Source organism: Aspergillus multicolor (genome assembly GCF_047715735.1).
Source record: "Aspergillus multicolor strain CBS 133.54 unplaced genomic scaffold BDW74scaffold_43, whole genome shotgun sequence".
NCBI lineage: Eukaryota > Fungi > Ascomycota > Eurotiomycetes > Eurotiales > Aspergillaceae > Aspergillus > Aspergillus multicolor.
Genome location: NW_027395994.1, coordinates 201,709 through 224,420, shown reverse-complemented (window position 1 = coordinate 224,420; position 22,712 = coordinate 201,709). Strand labels below are relative to the sequence as shown.

The window sequence follows — 22,712 nt, the reverse complement described above, 5'->3', positions numbered from 1 at the left end:
AATCCCAACCAAACCCGGCCTGCTCCATTGCCAAGGTCGTCCAAGACATCAGTTCGAGGATCATACCTCTGTGCGTTTGCTTGTCTCCGGCCAGCCACTGTTTACAAGGTCTGATACGGTGGGTTTTGCGACCGGTTTCTGGCTGACGCCTGATACTATGGTACGTTACCACAGATGATACTTTACCAAGTGCGATCGCATCCCAAAGATAAATTCTGAGCCTCTCATTATCATCTGCTCGATGAGGCACATATTCTACGAGTGGTGGGTGTCAGGACCTTGTGCGAACCTGGCCACTGCACAGCCCCGTCCCTATCTGGATTCTATATTGAATGTCTCGGCATCCCTGCTCTGTTTGCCCGCGGGATTGAAAACGTCCTGCAACTAGCAATCTCCATTTCCGATCATCGTTGGCGTATGCAGGATTCTTCATGCTGTCGCGATCTCTGTACTCTCGTCGCTATCATCTGAGATCCATCAACTCACAACGCCACTGGTCCAACCCCGGTTAGTACACCACCAACTCCGCCCTCTTCATGCGCTTGGCCACTTCTCGCAGATTTGTAGCTGTCTCGCCTTGGTGGGTTGTCAGCGACTCTAAGACTGAGAGCACATGCGCTGGGTCGGTCGGGATTAGGGCTGAAGAGGCCGGTGAAGCTCTACGGGATTCCATCTTCGTCGTTTCTGCTGTGAAGTATGGTAGACAATTAGGACGTCTAGATTACCCACAGACCTGGATCCAGGTTCTGCAAGTAAATAATTGCGCTGACATATCTTGAAATATGGCACGGCACAGTTGGGCGAAATGTACCATGTACACTTCACTCTGCCTGATAACTTAGTACTGTTAATATTTACGGCCTGCGAACTGTATTGGTACTCTTCTTCTGCTGCGGTCTTAGATCCCCTGAGTAGATGGTATGTGTTAGTGGACTGCACATGATCGTCTTTGCTTAGCTCTACCTAGCCGGTACATGGTACAGTTACAGTAAGAGGGCTAGGACTACATCAAGGTAGTGCCAAAGGCCGTCTAGCCAGCCGGGAGAGTGTTGGGCTCTGTTTGGAAGGATCGTGGTCTTATCTGGACCCGGGCCCGGTTGAGGGCCCTGCTGCATTCCTCCCGGTTTCCGCACCAAAATGAATAGATAGCTAGTATACTCTCCGCCTTCGTCACGCGTATTAACCGTGAAGAAGGTGACACCTGGGGCCCTAAATGCGCGAATATCCTACTGCCTATAGACCCTAGCACACATATCACTCCATTATCCCAATCTATGGATACGGTGTACAGGGTCGTCCCTTGACCAAGTCCCAACTACGGGTGACATCGGGTCGAGGAGATTACCAAGGTAGGAGAAGGCTCGACAGGTGAAGTGGGGGGCAATAGCTGCTGCGCCATGCGTGGCGAACCCTATCCGTTCGGACATAATCCTGGTCCATTGTTACTGAAGTAGTATTGATGGCGAGAAGAATATGCGCACAGAATACATTCCATGATATATCCTCCGCTGAATGAAGTCATGTCTACCACCGTACCTACCCTTAGGTAGGTATGGTACAGGCTGCCTATATAAATTCTACCTAGCTAAGTACGAATAAGGCAACGACGACGGGTCCCAAACCCTCTCGCCCAACCTTCCTCTTATGCCACACGACGTGCACGGAACGTAGCTCTTATTTCATCAGGCACATGGCCTGCTTAGTAGGGACTCGCGTGATCAGATTCCCGTCCATCCGAATCACACCCCCACCGTGCGCTTCAAACACCCCAAGGAAGGCGCAACCTGGCCCATCAGCTCCTGCGATCGGTAACCACAATCGGGCCGGCGCCTCGCACTGTCCTCGTTCGTGATCGACTAGCCCTGCATGCCGTCGTTCTTCCAAGGCATCGGATATCTTTTCCGAGTGTTCTTTCCATAGTGTGCGGAGTTTCACAAGGGCCATCAAGTCACCGATGAGAAGAAGGAAACAACATTCTTTTAGTCTGTCGGGGTGCAATGTCACTACTTCGTAAAGGGGGCGTTGGGCTTGTTGCCTGCACGGCGTGGCGACGTCTACGTCTTACGGATGACAGTCCCAGAGCTCAGCAAGCATCATCCTGGGCTGTTTATGGGCTGAGGGCTGGACCGCCACGTTCAAGCCACAAGATAATTTGTCATTATTCCATGATTGCCTGTACCAACCAGAACTCCTTGCGAGTACGATGTTTTGTCTGCTGGTAAAGGTACTACCTACATGCGTCCGGCATTTGAGCAGCTCACCATGGTAGACCCGGCGCCGAGTCCGATGACTCCATATCTCTCTCTAGTGAATTTTGCCCTTGGAAAATTGGTACTTGTGCAATCTCCTGCAGATTTCTCCCGGATCCTTTCCTAGCGGATCCGCCAGTGGACCCAAAGTCCCGGATTGACTGCGAATGGCGTCAGGCAATCTGATACATCACATCCCGTCACATCACCGCTACGCGCCTGGCCCCAGCACAATGGACCGGTCCACGCTGATGCGAGCCCAGATCTTGGTTATGTGGGGCTCCAAATTCGGGCTCCAGTCGAGTCCCCCGATCCCCGGTGTCAGTCGTCTGAACTTGAAGATGGGTGGATTGGTGGTGTTTGATGACTGGATTGAAACATGCTCATAGCCTCGCGTTGTTTTGGGTTTTCACCCGTAGCATACAGGACTTCACTTCTGTTTGAAGTGGCAAGATGTATCAAATTGCAAGAGCAAAGTACCATGAGGGCTGAAGAAAATTCTGACCCCTGCCGCCATGCCTGCCCAACCACCCCAACGCACGCAGCCCGAATACCTGGAAACAAACAACAGCCGGCAGCGCCAATCGCCTAACATTTCGTCGTGGAGATCAATAGTTCATGCAGAATCTGACGCCGTCGCACAGGCAGTCATGCGCGCCGTGACGCCCATCTGGTGCTGCAGAACTCAAAGCTCCGACGATCCACCAATCCATGACACTTAGTTGCCGATGGATTATCGTCTCTCTCTTGTCCCGACTGGCCCGGCTGTAGATTCCACGCCTCATGGCCCACTGGCGAGAAGCAAGTGCCGAGATTCGAAGATTCGAAGATTCTACTCGTCACTCGCGCAGCCAATAGCCTTTCCCAGGAGCGTGACGAGTCGGTGGAGCCATGTGATAGGTAGAATCACTGGCCTGTCTAGATCTGCAGAATCTGACCAAGAGATCCACCGACACGAACCTGCATGTCCAGGCCAGTCGGGATCGGTATTTGCGGCGGTGTGTCCTGTGGCGCTCGACAGGGGTGTTTGCTTCGGTCCACGGGGGGATTCCAATTGTTGGTTTGTTTGTGGGAGTGTGTTGGTTCGTCACGATCGACAATCGGTTGTTCTTGATGTCTGCCTTCTGGACTATAGGCTGCCTTGACCCTCATTAGTTGAATGGGTTTCGGGGTGTGGAGTCAATTCACTTCCGGACTGGTGTTTCACGACTCGTGCAAGTGACCTATATAAACCCATCGCCTACTCGTCTTTTGGTCCTTCGAAAAGCAGATTTCTTAACCTTTTCGACCTCCAAATCCAATATCTACCTCGAACGCAGCTGGCCTTCTGCTTAACACTCCCAATGACTTCCGTCCCCGCACCAACGATGGACCTCCTCGCCAGAGTCACCTTCACCCTGGCCATCCTCTCCAGCGTCTACTTCATCCGCCGCGCAAACAGCGACCCGAACCCCTCGCCTCCGCCCAAGACAAACACATTTCAGAAAAAGGACTTCCTCATGACCGCCGGCAACCAAGTTACCATGCGCCGACACATCAACTTCATCACGGCCGTAGGTCTCGCTCACGCTGTCCTCGCTGGCCTTCCCGAGCCACAGCGCCCGTCCATGTGTCCTGCGTACAATGATCCAACCTCCGTCGATAGCGGGCTTTTCAACTGGAACAACTACACAGCGACTGTTCTTACGATCTTGACTACAGCCGGTCTCCTCCGTCTAGCTGCGTACGCCAATCTGGGCGCCTCGTTCACTTTCAACATCACGAAGCCGTCCTCGGGGCTGAAGACGACCGGCGTACACCGATACGTGCGTCACCCATCTTACTCAGCGATCATGGTTATCGCAGTCGCCATGGTCATGCTCCTCTTTCGTGATGGCGGCCTGATGGGCTGTTGGTTCCCCGCTCAGTTCGCCAGGATAATCGACAAGGCTGCCCTTGTCTGGGCGTTCGTTGTCAGCCCGACACTATTTTGGGCTCGCGTCACACAGGAAGAGGAATTTCTCATCAAGACGTTCGGGCTGGAATATGTGGAGTACAGTGCTCGGACGAAGAGGTTCATCCCATTCGTTTTCTAGGTTTAGCCTTGTGATTGTCTTCTTTTCTTTCCGCGATGGGCCACGGATTCGTTATGGGCGTGTTTAACCGGAGAGCAATATCAATTTTACCAATAAAACCTTCTTTCAAGTTTCCATAGCCCCCACGTTTCTTCTGTAGTACTCGAATCTAAACCCTTGTCCAAGTTCAACCCTGGATATGCAGGCGCACTGACCCCCGTTTATTGTCCCAGTGTTCTGGTAGCGAGGCAACTGCACTAAGGCTCTGCAGTAATCGTTCGGGATGCAGGGGTCGATATCTAATCACGGCACACATGACCAACAATGGCGTTGTTGGGTTTCAGTCAACCAACACAAGCGATCGATGAGGATAACTTCTGACGATGATTGGTTGGTCCCTTATCGAGGTATATCAACTCCTGAATCCACGAGCGAATTTCGAAGTAACGACGTCGTAGGAGGCCAATGGAGCGGGCTCGATGCCGGATATCGGTTCAGGCCTACTCGCTAATGTCTGTGGTAGCCTCGAAGACGACAATACTTCGTCAGAGGACCCATGGACAATTTCGTCTAATAGGAGAGCATTGAATCGGTTGAGCGGAATCTCCCGAGGCCTGGTTTTTGCGGGAGACATTCCCATTCCGACAGAGCCTGAGGGTTCTCGCTGCGCGTCCGACAATCATTGGGTGCTGTCTAGCGAGCCTTGTTGCATTCCCTCTGCCCCGTAGAGACAATCCGGCTTGTTGATACTGCATGGCGCCAGCGGCGAACACGCGCTGTTGGCGATACCATACCTATCGATGGTAGCCAGCAGCCGAGCAGTTTCATATTCCGCTCGTGGTTTTGTGGTAGATAGGGACCGGAATGCGACCAGGCTATGTAGGCCTGCGGTATACCAGGTGATCCAGACTCACCCTAGGCAGATCCTTCACGTTTATGACTCGCAGTGGCTCGCGAGGCTGACAATTGGCCGCGGTTGGCAAGTACATTTCCAACGCTGACGGGCTTCACAGAGCTATTTCCCTCGGTTACAGCCGTCATTAGACATAAAGTATTTGGTATAACTGCACTGATCGAGCAAAAACTTGGTACTCCACCGACGATAGCAGCCTCCCGACGATGAAAGCAATCTATATCGCTTTTTGCAACATACCTAGCAATATGTGAGGCAGTCTCGAATACTACGTTGGTTGCATTTTCTAGTTTCGCGCGGTACCCTTTGCACACCACAAACTATTTACCGAAATACCTAGCTATATATGTAATGACCTAGAAGACCTGGTAATAGCAGGGATGAAGGGTTTATTATTGTAAAACCTCTCGTGAGATCTATACGAACTGACTCGCTGGATATATTTAGATGCCGCTTAATCGCTCCTATTATTGTAGTTTGGTTATGGTTCGGGGGCTGGAGCCTGGGAGCTTGTTAAGGTTCAAATAGTTCCGCTGCGCCACAATCGCTAGTTGTAGGCTCACATTGCTATATGACTTGCTTCATTACCATGGGTTGTATCTAAAGTTCATAGAAATTACTCTGATTGTTACCGGGCCTATCCTACGTGCTTAGGTGTTAACGCTCGTAGAAAGCTCTAGCTGAAGTGAGGACAGACGGCCATGTGGCAGCAATGCGATAGTGACAAGGGTGAAGCATAGAGAATCACGATCTCCCAGGGGAAGCACACCAGATAGATGAAAGCCCCAAGCGGAGAAGCTCTCCCCGTGCGCAAGCTCTCGACCGTCAGGACCCCAGATGTGATTGCCCCCCCCCCCCCCCCCCGGTGCCTGGGAATGGTTCAGTGCGAAGTCCTATATCGGAACTGGTGGTTACAGCGGTGAAGGAATCTGCGCCCTTGCTCGCGGAGTTGGTTGACGTCTGCTACTATGGGTACTATGGTATCAACAGGGACACCGAGTCCCGGCCATTCACGGGAGCAGGACAACGCAATGAGAATTACCGCGGTGACCAAGCTGCTTCTTGAGGCAACAAACCCCCATATTCCAATCCGGGCCTAATAAGATAAATCATTTCATACGCAAAATTGGACTGGGTAAACTTTCGGCAAACCAGACAACTGGCTGGGGCTACTATATGGTGGTGGCAGTAGAAGCGAGGTTCAACCCCTGTGTGTTAAGGGCTGCTAGAGAGCATGGGCCATTGATAAGGCACGTTGGTAGGTAATCAGCTTCATTAATGCTTGGACAATAGGTCGTGATACCAGGCGCAAGTGATTGGTACCTGAAGAAGGACGGGATGGGGGTGCCGACAGGCACCCTGACAGTTCCTAGAGAATGCGCATCGCGCCATCAAACGTAACAATCTTCGACCGCAGCTGCGCGGGGAAGGTAACTAGTAGAAGCAAGAAAAGACTACTTCCAAAACGAGGCACATCGACCCACCAAAACGCAGCCACGAACTTGGTGTCGCAGCGGGAGCAAAACAGCTCGTGGCTGGGGCTTCCCTGCTTCGGCCTGTCCTCCAGCACGTCGAGCATAAACTCGGGCGAGTGGATGCCTAGGCCCAGCGCGTTGGCAACAAGGTCATGCAGTCCTGAGAATTTTCTGCAAGCCCTGGTGTTGAGGGTGGAGGAGGGTAGCTGAGGCCATGGCCATGGGAATTCTAGAAGAGGCTTGGGAGGAGACAGGATATACAGCGAATAAGAGAAGGGGAGATATTCAAACACGCCCTATCGGTTGGGATGGCTGCCGTACTGGGGGGCTGTGAGGGTATCACTAATTATGATGCTCAAGGCCTTACTCCGTACAGGCTGTTGGAATGATGTAATAAGCAGTGGCATGTGACGATCAGAGTTGTCCGGCGAGTATTTCCTCTACAGACTGATCCAATCATCGGGCTTCCGCGCACTCCGAACCAGGTTTGTGTCGAGTCTGACGTGCTGCCACCACCCTGGGGTTCTAATCATCCGCTGCATCCGCTCGTTGATCCAAGGTTCTCTTTGTAGCTGCAAGAATTCACCACCCGCATGTATTATGCATGCTCCATTCTGGTTGACCGTTTCTCTGCCTTTGGGGTGTAGGTAATTTTGGAAGGAGCCTGCGCGGATTTGTCCTCCGGCTTAATTGGCACCGTAACCTTCGCAATCTAAATTGGCACAACGCTGTCTCCACTGCAGATATTAACAATAAGCAATTGGAACCTTCTGTCTTCTTTTCATAGTCCCAGTGTACTGGTATGCGCCTGCGTGGCTCCCCTTACGGTGGAGACTCCCTAAACAGTTAATGACCTCTCCTATAGGCAGTAAAAAGAAAAGAAACAAAAAGAAAAAAGAAACCACAGTGTCAGGTGGGCAACAACATCCATCGATCTGCAATCTTCTCGCCCAATTTCTGATATCAGCGCCACTCCACCACTGCTGATAACATCCGGATCAAGCATTACAGCCAAGGTCTAGTTACAGATCGTGAATGCAAATGCCTTGCCTCTCGTACTACCTGACATGCTGGATCACTACCTGCACGTGGCAAGCTCATCCCGAGTCCATTATTACGCAGCAAATGTATTATTCGGCCGTATCAGGTCCAGTGTTCCAGGGCATGTAGAGGGCAGCAAAACAGCATTGATTATTATGGTACGGCTCGAGACACAGTCAAGGGCGACAGGGGTTACACGGACTGAGGTGCGTTTGCTGACGCCATGAGAAACTAACCCGCAGCAAGTCCATGCTTACCTTGCGTACTACAGCCAATTGCACCAATCGTTCGCGCGATCAAGGTTGCAACCCCGCGTTGAGACTTCGCTCGGGGTCTGGTGTTTTGGGACTTCCAAGTGATAAGAAAAACGCTCTTACGTGAGGTAACACCAGCTCCATAATCGGAATTAACAATCTGGGGGTAAATTTCGGCCGAGTAATTTGGTACACGGTACTAGGTAAGTGCCAGGGAAGGGCACAGGTTAAGTAATTCCCCAGATGAAGGCAGTCGACCTGCAAGTACGATAAAACCTCTTTCGTGCTGCGTATGAAACCCGCGCATCTGCAGGTAGAAGGACCCGGAGTTGATATCCCCTTCACTTAGTGGGAACCATAAGCGAGTGGCAAAGTCTGTTCCAGCGAGGTCGCCTGGCTCCAGATTGAAGAACCTATCCGTTCAGCCGAGACTTGTTGCATAGTAACAGATACTATACTACCAGTTAAACGAACAAGAAGTTATAACGGACTTGTGCGCTGTGATAGATCTGCCCTCGACTTGTAGGCTTCGTAAGGCGGTTCGCACATACACCAGGGAAGAAATAGTTTTGTAAATATAATAACTATGATTTATTTTAAATCTCACCACAGCTCAACGCAGCAAAACCAAACCGTCCAGCTTCAAGACAATGCCATAGGTAAACTAAGGACCCACCCGAGCCTAAATCACCGTCGCTGGCCAAACTGAATCCCAGTCCTCGCGATAACAACTAAAAGACCCAGGGTGCATGGCGCCACACCTAGAGGAGGGCAAAGCGTGCGAGGGGCTACTGGCATAACAATGCTAAAATGGATGTCTGCCGGGAGGGCGTTCTAGTAGATCATAAAGAACGCTGTGCTTGGCGCAGAAGCACTGCACACCGTCCTGGACCATTATGTTGCCGCAGTTTAACAGTACACTCAAAGTTCCTCCCCGCCTATAACATAATTATCAGGTGATCCGCCCACCACAGGTAGTCCGCCCATCCCGTATCCCATACAAAATTATGAATTTTAACTAATTTCAATTCCACCATTTTAAGCCTAGAGTACCTAAGATTAATTTTATATTATTATATATTTTCAAAATATTATCTAAATTTTTTTTAGATGAGATTTAGCCTAGTAATATTAATTACCGCTGTATTTTAGTAATAAATTAAATATAAGGTAATTAATAGTTTAAACTTAATATTTTTCTTAAGTTTTAGAATTTCCATAAAATTTATATTATATCTCTAATAAAATTTTATTTTTCTATATTTTTAACTATTATTGCTGTTGAGTTATAGGAAATTAAAAATTATAGTTTTATATGGGTTACAGGGTGGGCGGATAACTCATGGTGGGCGGATCACCTAATAAATACGTTATACTTAATGACGCATAGTAACATACTAATGCATTCACCCTAAGACAATGGGCACGGTCTTTTATAGGCAGGGCATGGCTACATTAATGGGAAAAAAATAAAATCCTAGGTGTCTTAGTAAGTAATATGTAGACTTGCCCAAGCTAAAATAACAAGTAAAGTAAAGCCTTGTGTGTGGGCACCAGCCGGTTATCTCTTTCCTGCCCCAATAAGCCAATCCCCTGTTTTTACTTCAGCCATAGGCAAAAAGCAACTGGTGTGCAAGCCTTATCCTAACACCGGGTTAGCCTGGCGGACTAGCGGAGAAGCAATATCATATTATCTGACCCCCCGCTGTCAGATAAAGCCTGCCAATTCGTCTTAAACCGGTGGGATTTAAGGATATTCTGTGCGTAAGAGTAGAAGATATAAGTCTTAAGGTTAAAGAGCTTATGTAAAAGACTGAATAGAAACTAAAAGATAGGGTAGCTTAGTTTTTAAAGATAATAAATAATAACTAAAATTATTTAACACTGTAAAGACAGTTCTTTAAATATATAATACTTAATAAATTTATTATAGTATTTTGCTTTAATAAGTATATCTGGTTAAATTTATTATATTACTTTACTTTAACTAAAAGTCGCTCAAATTAAGGGGCTAGAAAATCCCAACTGGAGCGGGCTAGGTTCTCAGACTACTACACATGCAGTGACCCTACCCCGCCCCGTTGGGATTACCATCGCTGCCATGATGCTCGACAACAGGCCTCCAAGAGTAGTATGTAGCTGACATTCAGATGCCACCTGCAGCAATTCCATGCATACCGCGCTGTGGCCAATCAAACACAGTAGATGGCTGATTTGGCATGTTCCGGAGTAAATCTGGAATTCGCAGGCCACAATCTCCAGCCAGAATACAGAATGACACAGACGAAATTCGGTCTTGGTGAGTGTTTGTGGTGGCACTATGTAATCGTGGATGGATGTATCATACTTTATCAGGACTTTGGCGTGGCGTAGCAACCTGGGATTGTAGTTAAGGTACCTAATACTAAAAAAGGCGGATAAGTAGCGTGGGGGATGCAGTTGCAACCTACTTGTATATGGATGGGGATATCTGCAGATCAGGCAGGTGTTTGCACCTTTGGCTAAGCGTCTCCCACGTTCGTACCCGCATCCAGTCTCATGATCGGGATGTCTTCACAGTATACCCAGAAACCATGTGGTCAGGCCAGTCTGTTACAGCTCGGGCCATAATGCTTGTAAGGAAAGCGACAACCAGGGAGAGACATACCAGCTTAAGCAAGCAGGGGGGCCACTCCAGATAAATATACTATTGCGGCTATAGATACACCAGAGGTTGGGTGTTTTCTTACCCCACGGCGTTATGGCATTATCCCGTTCAATGCTATGCATCAACACAGGTACATCTAGATCAAGCCACCTACAGCTCGCAAAGTGTCCCACCGAAACCCGAGAATCAACCGCCCATCACGAACCAACATCGCAGTCAAATCGCCCGTGGCAGTCAAACTGCCATAGCAGGCGCTGGCGATGCCCACGGAAAGCGCCACAGTCTACCAAACGCTCCCACCAGCGTGGCGCCAGTCCCAGAGACCCTCGTAGGCCGCGCCACACGCAGAGCAAGACAGGGTATGCGAGGGGCTGCCGTTCTTCGGACCGTGCTCCAGCACGTCGAGCATGAAGGTGGTGGAATGGATGCCGGCGGCGAGTACGTTCTGCACGAGGTCGTCGAGGCCGCTGAATTTGCCGCAGGCACACTGGGCGCGGTTCTGGACCATCACGTTGCCATGTAGGGAGACGCGGTGGACTATGGTGGTGCATTGGGTTAGCTAGTGGATTGTCCAGAGGGTTGCTGGGGAGGTCTGGGAGAGGGTGATCAGGCTGGGCGCACGTGTACTTACGGTCGCAGTCGAGCATTGAGGCGATGTGGACGCGTTTGTCGGGCGTCAGGATCCAGCGGTAGCCGCCGTCGGAGGTGCGTTCGGTAGGGTGCGAGGAGAGGTTGTGGAGGCGATCATGCCTGATGGACGTGGAGTTTTAAGTTATATTGTGTTATGGGCAGCTAAGAATTAAAGAAAGCAGACGGATGATGGGATGATGGGATGATGGGAATAAAGGGGAATGGGATGGTAGGAACACCCAGGCACTCAATTTATACCCCGCTGTTAATACCATTCGCCGAATCGGTTCCATGTGGCGGCTTCAAGCGGATTTGCGTCGCACCTGCCATGCTCATCATTTGCAAGTTCAAGGAAAGGAGATCCGCGGAGTTGACTACGTGCTGCCAGGGAGATACCCTACCCAGGTAGGTAAGTAGAGAGGGGTGAGTAGTTGTCCGCGCAGTCCAAACTCAACTTTGATGCGTTGGCAATGGAACAGTCACCTTGTAAGAGCTCATGGGAAAGTTAAGGTTGTCTTCAGTAACAGTCCTTGATGCGGTTGGTCAATGCCATTGCCCATCTAAACGCAGCCAGTCCGTGTACATCTCAGCCGCTGGACGGCAGAGTTCAGATACGATCTGCATTTTCCCCGGAGTAACTCATTGCGAACTCCGCAGCCTGGACCCCGCGGTGAATTTGAGTAGAGCGGTTCTGTCACCCATATCCTCCGTCTGGTCACCGCACCGTAATGGGAAGCAGGTTTCTACTGAGCTCCCAATGTCCTGTGGTAGCAGGATACGACCTGGGAACGGCGCATAAGTGATTACCGTGGACCCGATGAGCCCTCGGGCCAAGGGCATGTGCCACCAGCTTATGAGATCTACGCGACAATCGACTGTTGGCCATTGCGTAAGCGCACCCCCGCTTGTGTGTGACAGCTTTCATCCGGAAGCCCTCGGTACCAATGACATCCCTTTTCCAATGATACGTAGAATGAACAATGGGCGAACGCAGGGATACACGGATGAAGAAGGTCATGGGCTCGAGGTAGCTGTTGCGTCATGGCTAGCAGCAGGGCTCGGGCATCGGCTGTAGGAAGCAAATCAAACCATTCATCGAGCTGGAACGCTCGGAATCTTCGCAGGTGTAAGCAGTATTCTTTCATGGTTGATTTAAGGGTTCATTTAGAGGTGGCCCTGGATGGCAGGGGTTCCCTGCACTTGTGACCTGGGTATTGTCGATCTTGAGCATATGCTCTTTCCTTTATCGACGTCAGTCGCAATATGAAGGACGATTTCCTCTGTTCAATAGGTAACGACATATGATTGTAATTCCAGGCCTACCAAAATGAAATGGCTACCTAGTCAGTTTTGTCCCCAGAAAGTATGCTGAGCAAATATGTGGTCCCTGCGCAGTACAATATCGAGATGACATGATAGAATAAGATATATACAAGCACGGCAAGATGTCCACCAGCAAAAGAAACAAAAGATTAAAATACACGCATTTATCTCCCACTGTCATTGCTAGGCCCCCCTATCGGCGCTGTTTAATTGCGGTAGCAACTCGTGATGAGGCCCTTTTTTGACGGTATCGTATCGACTTGCAGGCAGGTGTACGGCGATGCCCGCCTATGGTAAGCCAAACTGATCAAACGCAAGATAGCCAGCAGAGACGTGCTAGGGTTTATTCTGTTCAACCCACCTCACACACAGCGGAAGCTCTTCGCATCTGCAGAATCACCACCGACATACTCCATCTGCGCGGGATAAGGACACAAATTTCTGTTCTGCGTCGTCCCGTCAACGCCGGCGAACTCAACGGGCAAAGACTCGGGCGCAGTCCCGTTCTCAACCCAGGAACGGAGCGCATGGAAGACGGTCTTGGGCTGTCCGCCCACGCCGCCGGAGCAGTGCCCAAGACCGGGGGCCTCGAAGAAGCGGTAGAAGTCCTGCACATCGGGAAATTGCTCCGTTACGGAGTCGTAGTACCATTCTGTTCCTTTGGTCGGGATTGAGGGATCGGCCTATGCGCATACAGATAAGGAGTTAGTTCGGTGATTCAAGGGCAAACGGGACTATACTAGAAGGGACCGACCATTCCATGATAAGCAAGCATCTTCCCACCCGCTTTACGGAACTCAGAGAGGTTGGGATCATTGGCGTCAATGAAGCTGCTGTACTGCTGCACCGCGCGGTGGAAGTAATCAATGTATTGGTCGTGGGTCATGGAAGCGAGGTCAAAACTGGCGTTCTTGGCGACGAACATGCCGAACCACGGGTCTGGGCTGGCGGTGCCGGTGGACGTGGTGGTGTTCTGTCCTGGCGTCGAACCCAGCGAGCTGATATCGGAGCCTGGGTTCACGCCGAACCACAGGATCTCGCCGTCTTTGGTCCTCGGACCATTCCATGCGGCTTCGGCGATACGTGCGGCGCCGTAGCTGAGTGGGATGGTCTTGTTAAGTGAGTCGCAGTGGAAGGTCTGGTTGACAGCGGAGAGAGGGTTGTAGTTGCAAGCCGTGACATTCGATATGACGCCGTCGACAACACCGTCGAGCGGATCACAGTGATCGACAGCCTTCTGGGTGAGGAACTCCAGCTCACACGCCAACGGGTTGACTCCAAGCCAGAGCTTCATCATTTGGGGGTAGTATACGCCCGAGGTCAAGCTGGTGAAAGACTGCGCGGGCGCACTCGCCGCAATACCATCATACGCTGTGGGATAGCGCTGGGCAAGCATGAGGCCCTGCCGACCTCCCTGCGAGCACCCACTCCAGTACGAGTACTCAGGCTGGCGACCGTAGAAGCTTTCAATGAAACTCTTCCCGAAAAGAGCCTGATCGTTCAGCGAGCGCGACCCCAGATTCTGAAGCGAGAGGATGTCCACGTTTCCGGGGTCCTTGAGCGCCCAGGCCAAAGGGGACCCAGGACCAGATGTATCGAGTCCGGCGTCGGTAGTCGTCGTCGCGTATCCCTCCGCCAATGCGCCCGTCATGAAGAACTCCGAAAGCACAAAGCGGCCTGCATTCCAGCCGCCGCCGCCTGTTGCCTGAAGTCGACCATTCCAGTTCTTAGGGAGCCAGCTCTCAACGGTGATGGAGTCATCGTAGCCGGGATGGGTGTATGTGACGGTGACGTTGCAGAACTGTGCGTTTGAGACCGCGGCGTCGCCGTGGTTGTAGTTGAAGTCAGCAGGCGCAAACCAGCTGTAGTTGGAGACCCAGGCGGCGGAGAGGGAGAGGATCTCGGCGCCGTAGATGGAGGTTGAGGCGAACGTTGCCGGTGAGCACGCCGTGACATTCATGTTGGGGATAGTCAAGAGATTGAGGGAGGTAGAGTGGAAATGTTACCTCTCAGGCGCTTCACGGCGAGTATATATACCCCTAAACCACGGGATGATGAAAACTCTGCCCTCATCCCGAATGCGAATTGCCGTGCCGTGATTCGGATACACTGTGTATGGATGACGTCGATCCAGGGGCTCAGGCTTAATATAAGGCGAGTTCCAAGGATCGACAGCTAAGTAGGGTAGTTCGTACTCGGGTTCTCTGCTTGGTTCCACCCGCCCGTTTCATGCTGTGGGTCACAGTTCCACTTTGCACGTGGTAACAGGGCTTAGGCAACAGGTTTTTGTTTCCTGGTTCTGCGTAAACATTCATCCTAGCGTAGTCCCTAAGGTACGGTGTCGGCCCTTAAAATACTGCATCTACCACTGCCAACCCCCTACACCATTTTGAACATGATTGCCGATCAGGATCCTCGTTGAGCTGGTACTAAGCATCTTATGGCATCCATACTGCGCGCCGACCATACACAGCCATACTAACCACATTAGTAAGGATTTGGGTATTAAGGCTCCCTGGGCCCCTACCTATCTAGTTAGCTCCGCAAGGCTTATCAACCTTGTATATTATAACGGTACCTTTGGATATCTTTAACCCGGAGGCAGTATGCTAATGGTAGATCATTTAAATGAGCTTGGAGCCTACCCCGGTACAAGAAACACATTCCACTCATGTCATAGGTACCTGGTTCCCTTCATCAAGCTGAAAAATGAAACAATGCATCATCGATCTACCCAATACTACGTACGCATGGCCGGTTGGGAGGCAACCATAGCCAAGGTACATTTGTACATACTTAGGTACATAGTTACACTTAACGCGGCTCAGCTTGCGCACTTCGGATCCGGGCCGAGGTATGGTAGAGTGATGGAAAATATGGTGCAGGTTGTTGTTTTTCCCATTCGGTTCCAGATATATACCTAAACAAAGTCATGCCCCAAACAAAGGGAAACCTTGAACTGGGTTTCCAAGCGCCTATACACGTCTCATGCGTTGCCCGTATATCCTGTGCTGGAAGTGTCTTCTCTGCGGTATATCAAACACTAACTCCGACCCACATCTGGGACGGTTGACTTCCCGTTAAGGTCAGGTCATGGTCCGAAATATAACGAAACATTGTGCACATCTGCTCTCCGGGCTTATTGCCGGCAGCCCACTGGAACCCACGACAAGGATAATGCCCGAGGCATGCTTCCAGACAATCTTTGCGCTGCACGGGTCCTTGGTCAGGGGGATCTGCTGCACGAAGCGCCCGGTTGCACCGTCTACGACTAGAATCTCGCAATCCGACGACGGCCCGAACAGCCTCACGCCTGGCGGCGCGGTCGGCGAGGAGATGAAGCTCACCAGGACCTCGCGCCTGTTGAGACGCAGGAGTCCGGTGTACGGCCCGCCTGAGGTCAAAAACTGCGTGTAGTGGAACGACCATGCGCGGTTGAGCCCGGTGCCTGGGACAAGCGCTCTGTAGACCTCGGTGTTTGTATCGATGGCAACTGCGATGATCTGGTGTTGGTCGCGTAGTAGACGTGGCGCTCGCCGAGGCGGACTATGTGCAGGGCGTGCGGGTTTATGAGGGACTGGCCCGGTATCGGGGCAGTTCCGTCGCGGGTCCATCTTGTTTCGGTGGTTGGAAGGTGTATCAGGATATCCCTGCGGCGTCCATTAATGGCGATGTCAAGAACTCTATTCCAGGTGAGGCTATCTTTAGGTCGAGACATACCTATGCCGACTGCAATGCGGCCGGTTTCTATCCATGCACAGCAATCGAACCAGCAAAAATCCGTCCGCATTCAATGGCATAACGTCGAGTTGCGGCTTCGCTTCGTCCGCGTCCTCCTTCTGCAATTCGTTCTTGACGTCCAGCCTCTGAATGGGGCTAGAAGTTCCGTCATCCCTGAATGCCAGGTTCTGCCAGTATAAGTGGTGCCCATGGCCCCAGGCGGCAAAATTCCCGGCCATTGTGAAGACCCCATTGCGTGCCTCGATCCTGTGTACGGCGCTTGCCTTGCCAGCGGGCAGCGTAAACGTCGACACTGTGTTGGATCTATATAGGGAGACGGATAAGGCTTCGTTCGCTGAAAGCTTCAGGTGCCAGATGCTAGAGAAGTGGACGCGCAGACTCACGGCGCATATCCACGTCCGTATAAACACCGCTCATCCTCGGTCGACCTACTCACAGTTCAGCACGGTGACGGGATCCAGGGGCTGGAGAATCAGCGTTGCGCAGTCGAAAGGCAAATAGCGAAATGGGTCTTATTTGTCGATAGCCTCTTGACGTAGCCGCTTTCATGATGTTGCGACCTGCTGATTGGATGTGCCGTTGCTACGTGTGGGCGTTTTTCGCTTTGGCATACTGGATAAACACAAATTTTTTCGTATTTGACAAGTAGGATGACAGACTGGTTTGATGGGATGGGGTGTATGTTAACTGCGATTCTCAGAGCATCTCAAAAGATTCCCAGTCTGTTCACTAGGCTGTTGTCAAGCAGCACTCAAACTATGAGCATCATTAATCCTTGATCCTGTGGTGAATATAAAATCTTTGTACACCAAACGCCATCGAAACAGAATTTGGAACATCACTTTGTCGCTATTTACAGTCGTTAACCAAAACAATCCACCGTGACACCCCGGGCTCATTGTTACTCGGAGACCCCATCCCGCTTTGTTGAAGATTACGGAGATGTGCACCAAAAGTTTCCGCGTGCCAAGGGATGCCAAGCCAGGTATTACTTGTTCAGTAATGTAAGGCAATCACCATAGAAATGTTCACATTTAATACCTTTAATATAATTACTTCTTTACCTTGCTCCTTTGTGTTTTAATCCTGTAACTTAGTAAACTTCCTTAAATTATCCTTATACTGTAATTAACTTATCTTAATAAATTCTTGGTGTCTTAAATTAATTATTAGCTTAAATTAACTGCCAGATCTCCCTTTTTTACCTTCTTAAATATCACGCCGGTTTCTTTATATAACATGCCCAGGGGCGGGTTTTATCTAAATAAGGTTTAAGTGCAAGTTTTAACTCTTTAAGCTATTAAAAAGTATACTATAGAGATCTTTAAGCTTCTAGAGATCCCTTTATGTTTAGTACTTAATATTATAAAAAAAGGCAAGCACCGAGGCTACAGGCCAGATATTACCAGAATTTATTAAGTATATATTAAATATATTAAGGATAGCAAGCGCTCCGGGCGGCCTGTTAAGATTAATAAAGTTATTTAAAAAGCTATTATAACTTTAGTTACTGCAAGCTATTCTAGGCGCGAGAAATCCTTGGAGATTCTTGCCTTTAAAGCCGGTATTTCTTATTCCTCTATTTTGTGAATTCTTTATAAACATGGCCTCTCCCTTGTTAAGCCTTCTTGGAAACCTGGTTTAACTAAAGGCGCTTAAATTAAACACTTAGAGTTCTGTATAGCTTATAAAAACTAGATAATTAAAGACTGGAAATGCGTGATTTTTACTAATAAGACTTTAGTTATTTTAGGCCAGCGCCGCGGCTTGATTTAAGTATAAAGAATAACTGTAAATAAACATGATTAGACCTGTATACGAAGACGCTGGAAGGGATACTCTAACTTTATAATTTAGGGGTGTTTTACATATAATAAGAAGGGGCCTTTACACATCTTTAAAGCGGAGACAGCCCAGATAAAGTGTTAAGCGCTCCGCGAGATTAAGGAGTTAAATTAAAAGCTGGAGCCTATTCTTAAAGCGGAATAGGAGGTTAGTATAGCCATAAATTGCCTTAATTTACGCCCAAGGAGAGGTGTCCGCAAACCCTAGTAAAGGTAAAATAAGGCCAACGGCAAATTAAAGAGAAGCGCTGGTAAAGGGATTAATTAGTATTAATACTAGACAGTTAGTTTATAAAGCTATCCCTAACTCTGCAGAATAATACTAATATCTTTTTTTTTTTAGGAGATTCTTAAGCCTCTCCTAATCCTGTTTGCTTAAGAATATAAGATTAAGCGCCTAAATACTGTTATTCTTAAAAATAGTGCCCCGGCCCATAGACACCGCATCTAGCAACGTGTATATAATATTATAAAGGTTTAAAAAATTATAAATTAGCCTGGTAATTCTTTAGATCTTAATACTATTAAATCTGCATGGGCCTGGTTAAAGAAGCGTATAACTTCACGCGGAGCGCCTTGGGATAAGAAAACTAGTAAAGCAGCATGGCATAAAGCGTGGGAAGAGCTGCCTTAAAAAATAATTTAATACTAGATTAAGAGGCTAGTTTAATATATATAAGAGGTTATTTGCTATAAGGGAGGTAACAAGTATTAAAAGGCTCGCAAGGATTAGGATACACGTAATTAAAAGGGCTGGAGGGTAAAAGGGCAGCTTTCTAAGTGTTAAAATCTTGCTTTACTAGAAAATAATAATAACTGGGTGTTTAAATAACTTTATCTTTCCTATATAGGCATTCCGGGGTGTATAGTACTCTTTATGTAACTACAAAAGGCCTTTTTATGGTAATTATATGTAATAATCCTTCAAGGCTATGCCAAGCTTACTAGCGCGCGCGGAAACTTTTGGTGCACGTCTCCGTAGCCCTGCTCAGACTCAACGCCGGACGCCACCAGTTGAAATCGCCGCAAGCTGAAGGAGCTGATACTAAGTATGGTATTTTGCTAAATCACGCCAGTTTACTGTCCATTGCAATAGGTCATCTGTTGAGTCTGAGCTGCTATCTTTGTTGTGACGCAGATATATATTTTCAAGTCCACTGTTTCGCTCCAGCCCTACTCTCGGTACCACACATGGTATAAGCCTCCCTGTTCGACAGCTTGCAAACGAGACAGCCAGGCTTTAGCATAAGCAAGAAATCAATTCTGTAAGGCCATTGAGTCGTATTGTAATATTGAAAGAGTACGTAATGAGTGCAGGAGAACTGACATCATACCTAAGTAGCTTTACTCCAACCAAAAGGCTTGTGCTGGTGCTGGTGGCTACAGCTGCCTTCCCAAGTGCTAAGGTTCGATCTCGGTGGAGAGAGGCCAAGGGAGGAAGTTCCAAGCACCCGGAGCCCTAAGGCATGTTCTCCAACGACCGGGAAACGGGTGTCATTACCCCATGGGGGCAAGCAGTGGGGTTACCTGCAGGTACTAATGGGTAATATCGGAACTAATTCTCCCGTCGGACTTTATGACTGCCTCCAAAACAGAACGCTTAAAGCCTGGAGGCTCCCCGGGGTCGTACCCAATGGTCAAGTCGAAGCCTGGAATTAAGTGGTAAAGTTGACGAAGGTTGTTCAACATGCGAACCTGGTTTGGCCGCGGCAGGAAGCTGCAAGTGGCAGTAACGTCCTGCTGCCTCTGCGCATTCATCCTCTACGGCTACGACCAAGGTGTATTCGGGGGCATCCTCGAGAACGAAGACTGGTTGAATCAGTTTGGACACCCTGGCGACACACTGACCGGGTTCATCACCTCCAGCTACAACCTTGGCTGTCTGGTCGGATGCTTTGGAAACTTCTTCATCGGCGATCGGCTCGGTCGGCGGCGGACCATCTGGTTTGCGATGGGGTGGGTCATCGTCGGCGCTGCGTTGCAAGCATCGGCGTATAGTCGCGGCCACCTGATTGTCGGTCGCATTGTGACGGGCGTCGGGACCGGTCTAAAGACGTCGACTGTGCCCATGTACGTCCCCCACTAACTTGACCCCGCGTCCAGTGGTGATCTGGCTATATTTCTGTTGAAACTAATCCTGGTTTCCAAACACACAGGTACCAATCCGAAATCTGCCAGGGCAAAATGCGCGGCCGCCTCGTCTCCGCAGAGGTCATGTTCGTCGGCATTGGGATCGCATTCGCATACTGGTGGGACTTTGCATTCAGCTTCGTCGGCGGCCCCTTTGCCTGGCGGTGGCCGCTGGCCTTCCAGATCGTGTTCGCGCTCTGGGTGATTTTCGTCGTGTTTGGGGTCCCCGAGTCCCCACGTTGGCTGTTGAAGAAGGGGAGCAAGCAAGAGGCCCTGGAAGTCCTCTCGGCCATCTACGACAAGCTCATCGACGACCCGGAGATCATTGCCGAGGCACACTCAATCGAGCAGGCGCTTTTGGCCGCTGAGGAGGCCGAGGGGAGTACGTCGTGGGCGTCGACGTTCAAGAAGGATAAGCTTGACACGCGCTATCGGATTTTCCTCGCTTGGTTTGTGCAGTTCATGAACCAGGCGGGTGGTATTAACCTGGTTGTGTACTATATCCTTAGTACGTCCTCTTCCAACTCCTTTATTCCTCATCAAAGCTACTGACTGATGGTGCACAGCCGTCCTGCAACAAAACGTCGGCCTCGAGCATCGCCTCGCCCAGATTATCGCCGGCTGCATCCAACTTATGTTCCCGCTCGGCTCTCTGATCCCCTCGCTAACCCTCGACAAGATGGGCCGTCGCTCAACGATGGTCTGGGGCTGCTCGGGTCTCAGTATCTCCATGATGCTGGTTTCCGCCTTACTCTCACAATCAGATGGAAGCGACCGGGGCAAATCCTTTGCTTCCGCCTCAATCGCCTTCTTCTTCACATATATGTTCATCTTTGGCGCCAGCATGAACTGCGTTCCGTGGGTATATGTCCCGGAAATCCTCCCGCTGCACGCGAGAACCAAGGGGACGGCGATCGGAGTTAGCTCGAACTGGCTGTGGAACTTCGTTGTGGTATGTCTTTTTTCCCTGTACAGTTCTCTCCCAAAGAGGAGTTTCACTTGGGATGGTAACTGACCTTCTCTACTTCTTTGATGCAGGTCATGATAACCCCGATTATTATCGAGCGCCTGAAGTGGAAAGCATACCTAATCTTCATGGCGACAAACCTCGCCTTCGTTCCGGTGGTCTACTTCCTCTACCCGGAGACCTCGAATCTAAGTCTTGAGGAGGTAGACGATATCTTCTTGCGGGGCGGGAACCCCGTCTCGGTCGCAAGGCGGATGCAGAAGGAGATGGCTGCCGGCGGCGCGCGACCGGGAGAGCAAGGTGTTGAAAGTGAACTCGGGATGGAAGGGGAGTCGGAGAAGCATGCTGCGATGGTGGAGCATATATAACGAAGAGAGGGCTTGGTGACTTTGACGCATGGGACAGAAGATGGATGACCCATTTTGGCCCAAGGTTGGGAGATTTCAAGACTTATGTATTATGGTATAATATGAAATTGTATGGCTATCTTACGTCCATTCGGGACTCTGGTTATAAGACTTTAGGTTTGATTTTTTTCGATGCAATTCCAGGACGTTATTTATATGCAATGCGTGGTAGTCAGTATCCCCCAAGCTTGCTGCTCAATCGGATGGCGATTGTTCAGACTACATAGAGCCAATGCCGTCCTGCGTAGCAACCATCACATGTCAGAACAACGGCCCCTGACGTGGCAGGGAAGGAAACCCCCTACCTAGGTAGGTAGAGGCTAGTGAGAATCAGGGAGGAGTGATTGCACAGATGAGTGGGCTATTGGCCGTATCTCCAACTGAAGAGAATACTTATGGATGCGAGGTGGTATCCCTGGTCGGGTGACCACGTCAGAAGAGAACCTGGGTAGGATTTGATATGGCTCATGATCTTCAATGATTGCGTGCCGTTCTTGATCGATCCCAGGCCTGTCTCACAGCCAAAGGCGCTTATTGGCCCCTGTAATGCCAGGTAGTTGAACTGCATTGGAGGTCCGATTATGATGATGAGTGAGCACCTTAATGATAGCTTCCTTTATCGTTGGTTCTAGAGTCGACCCACGCTCAAGTAAATCTGCCTTGATTGGATATGATCAGACCGTTCTGCCCAATTTTCACCTGCACTTCTAGAGTCACAAGAGCAAACTGCCACGCTACTCTAATCAACAGGACCAATCCCCAAGCAAAAGACCCTAAGATAAGTCTCAGAGCAACCGCTGGGGAGCGATGACATGATCCCATTGCTTTTTCGTATTTCCTTATCAATCGTGTAACGTTCAGGAGAGCAAAGGGACCGTGCGACGATCTGCCCTGTTCCTGTGCCGAAGGATCACCTGCCCAGGTCGCTCGGCGAAATTGTCGCAAATTGCATCGCGCAAAGCTCAGATAGCCACTGATGAATCCAACGTGCTCCGTGCTGCTATCTTCAATAGTCGTGTTTTTCTCGTTACACAGCG

At 49.9% G+C, this 22,712-nt stretch overlaps 4 protein-coding genes across 4 annotated transcripts; 2 read left to right on the top strand and 2 right to left on the bottom strand.

Moving 5' to 3' along the window:
• Positions 1–3,539: 3,539 nt before the first annotated feature.
• On the top strand, positions 3,540–4,440 carry BDW74DRAFT_162755 (methyltransferase family protein). Its single transcript, XM_073726009.1, has one exon. The coding sequence runs from the start codon at positions 3,593–3,595 to the stop codon at positions 4,322–4,324; it is 732 nt and encodes a 243-aa protein (XP_073578697.1). The 5' UTR covers positions 3,540–3,592; the 3' UTR covers positions 4,325–4,440.
• A 6,476-nt stretch (positions 4,441–10,916) lies between these two features.
• On the bottom strand, positions 10,917–14,546 carry BDW74DRAFT_183285 (putative feruloyl esterase; the record flags this gene model as incomplete). Its single annotated transcript, XM_073730477.1, has 4 exons — positions 10,917–11,170; positions 11,265–11,383; positions 12,953–13,269; positions 13,341–14,546. The coding sequence occupies 4 exons, from the start codon at positions 14,544–14,546 to the stop codon at positions 10,917–10,919; spliced, it is 1,896 nt and encodes a 631-aa protein (XP_073578696.1).
• Positions 14,547–15,629: 1,083 nt separating this feature from the next.
• BDW74DRAFT_183284 (uncharacterized protein) lies at positions 15,630–16,545 on the bottom strand (the record flags this gene model as incomplete). The annotated part of the gene is made up of 3 exons (XM_073730476.1): positions 15,630–15,659; positions 15,754–16,236; positions 16,357–16,545. 3 exons carry the CDS (start codon positions 16,543–16,545, stop codon positions 15,630–15,632), a joined length of 702 nt encoding a protein of 233 aa, XP_073578695.1.
• A 3,313-nt stretch (positions 16,546–19,858) lies between these two features.
• On the top strand, positions 19,859–21,636 carry BDW74DRAFT_188837 (uncharacterized protein; the record flags this gene model as incomplete). The annotated part of the gene is made up of 4 exons (XM_073731821.1): positions 19,859–20,241; positions 20,328–20,809; positions 20,868–21,253; positions 21,340–21,636. The coding sequence occupies 4 exons, from the start codon at positions 19,859–19,861 to the stop codon at positions 21,634–21,636; spliced, it is 1,548 nt and encodes a 515-aa protein (XP_073578694.1).
• Between the last annotated feature and the right edge of the window lie 1,076 nt (positions 21,637–22,712).

Excerpts from the sequence above, each read along its gene's own strand:
- BDW74DRAFT_162755 (XM_073726009.1), top strand. The coding sequence starts at position 3,593 with ATGACTTCCGTCCCCGCACCAACGATGGACCTCCTCGCCAGAGTCACC.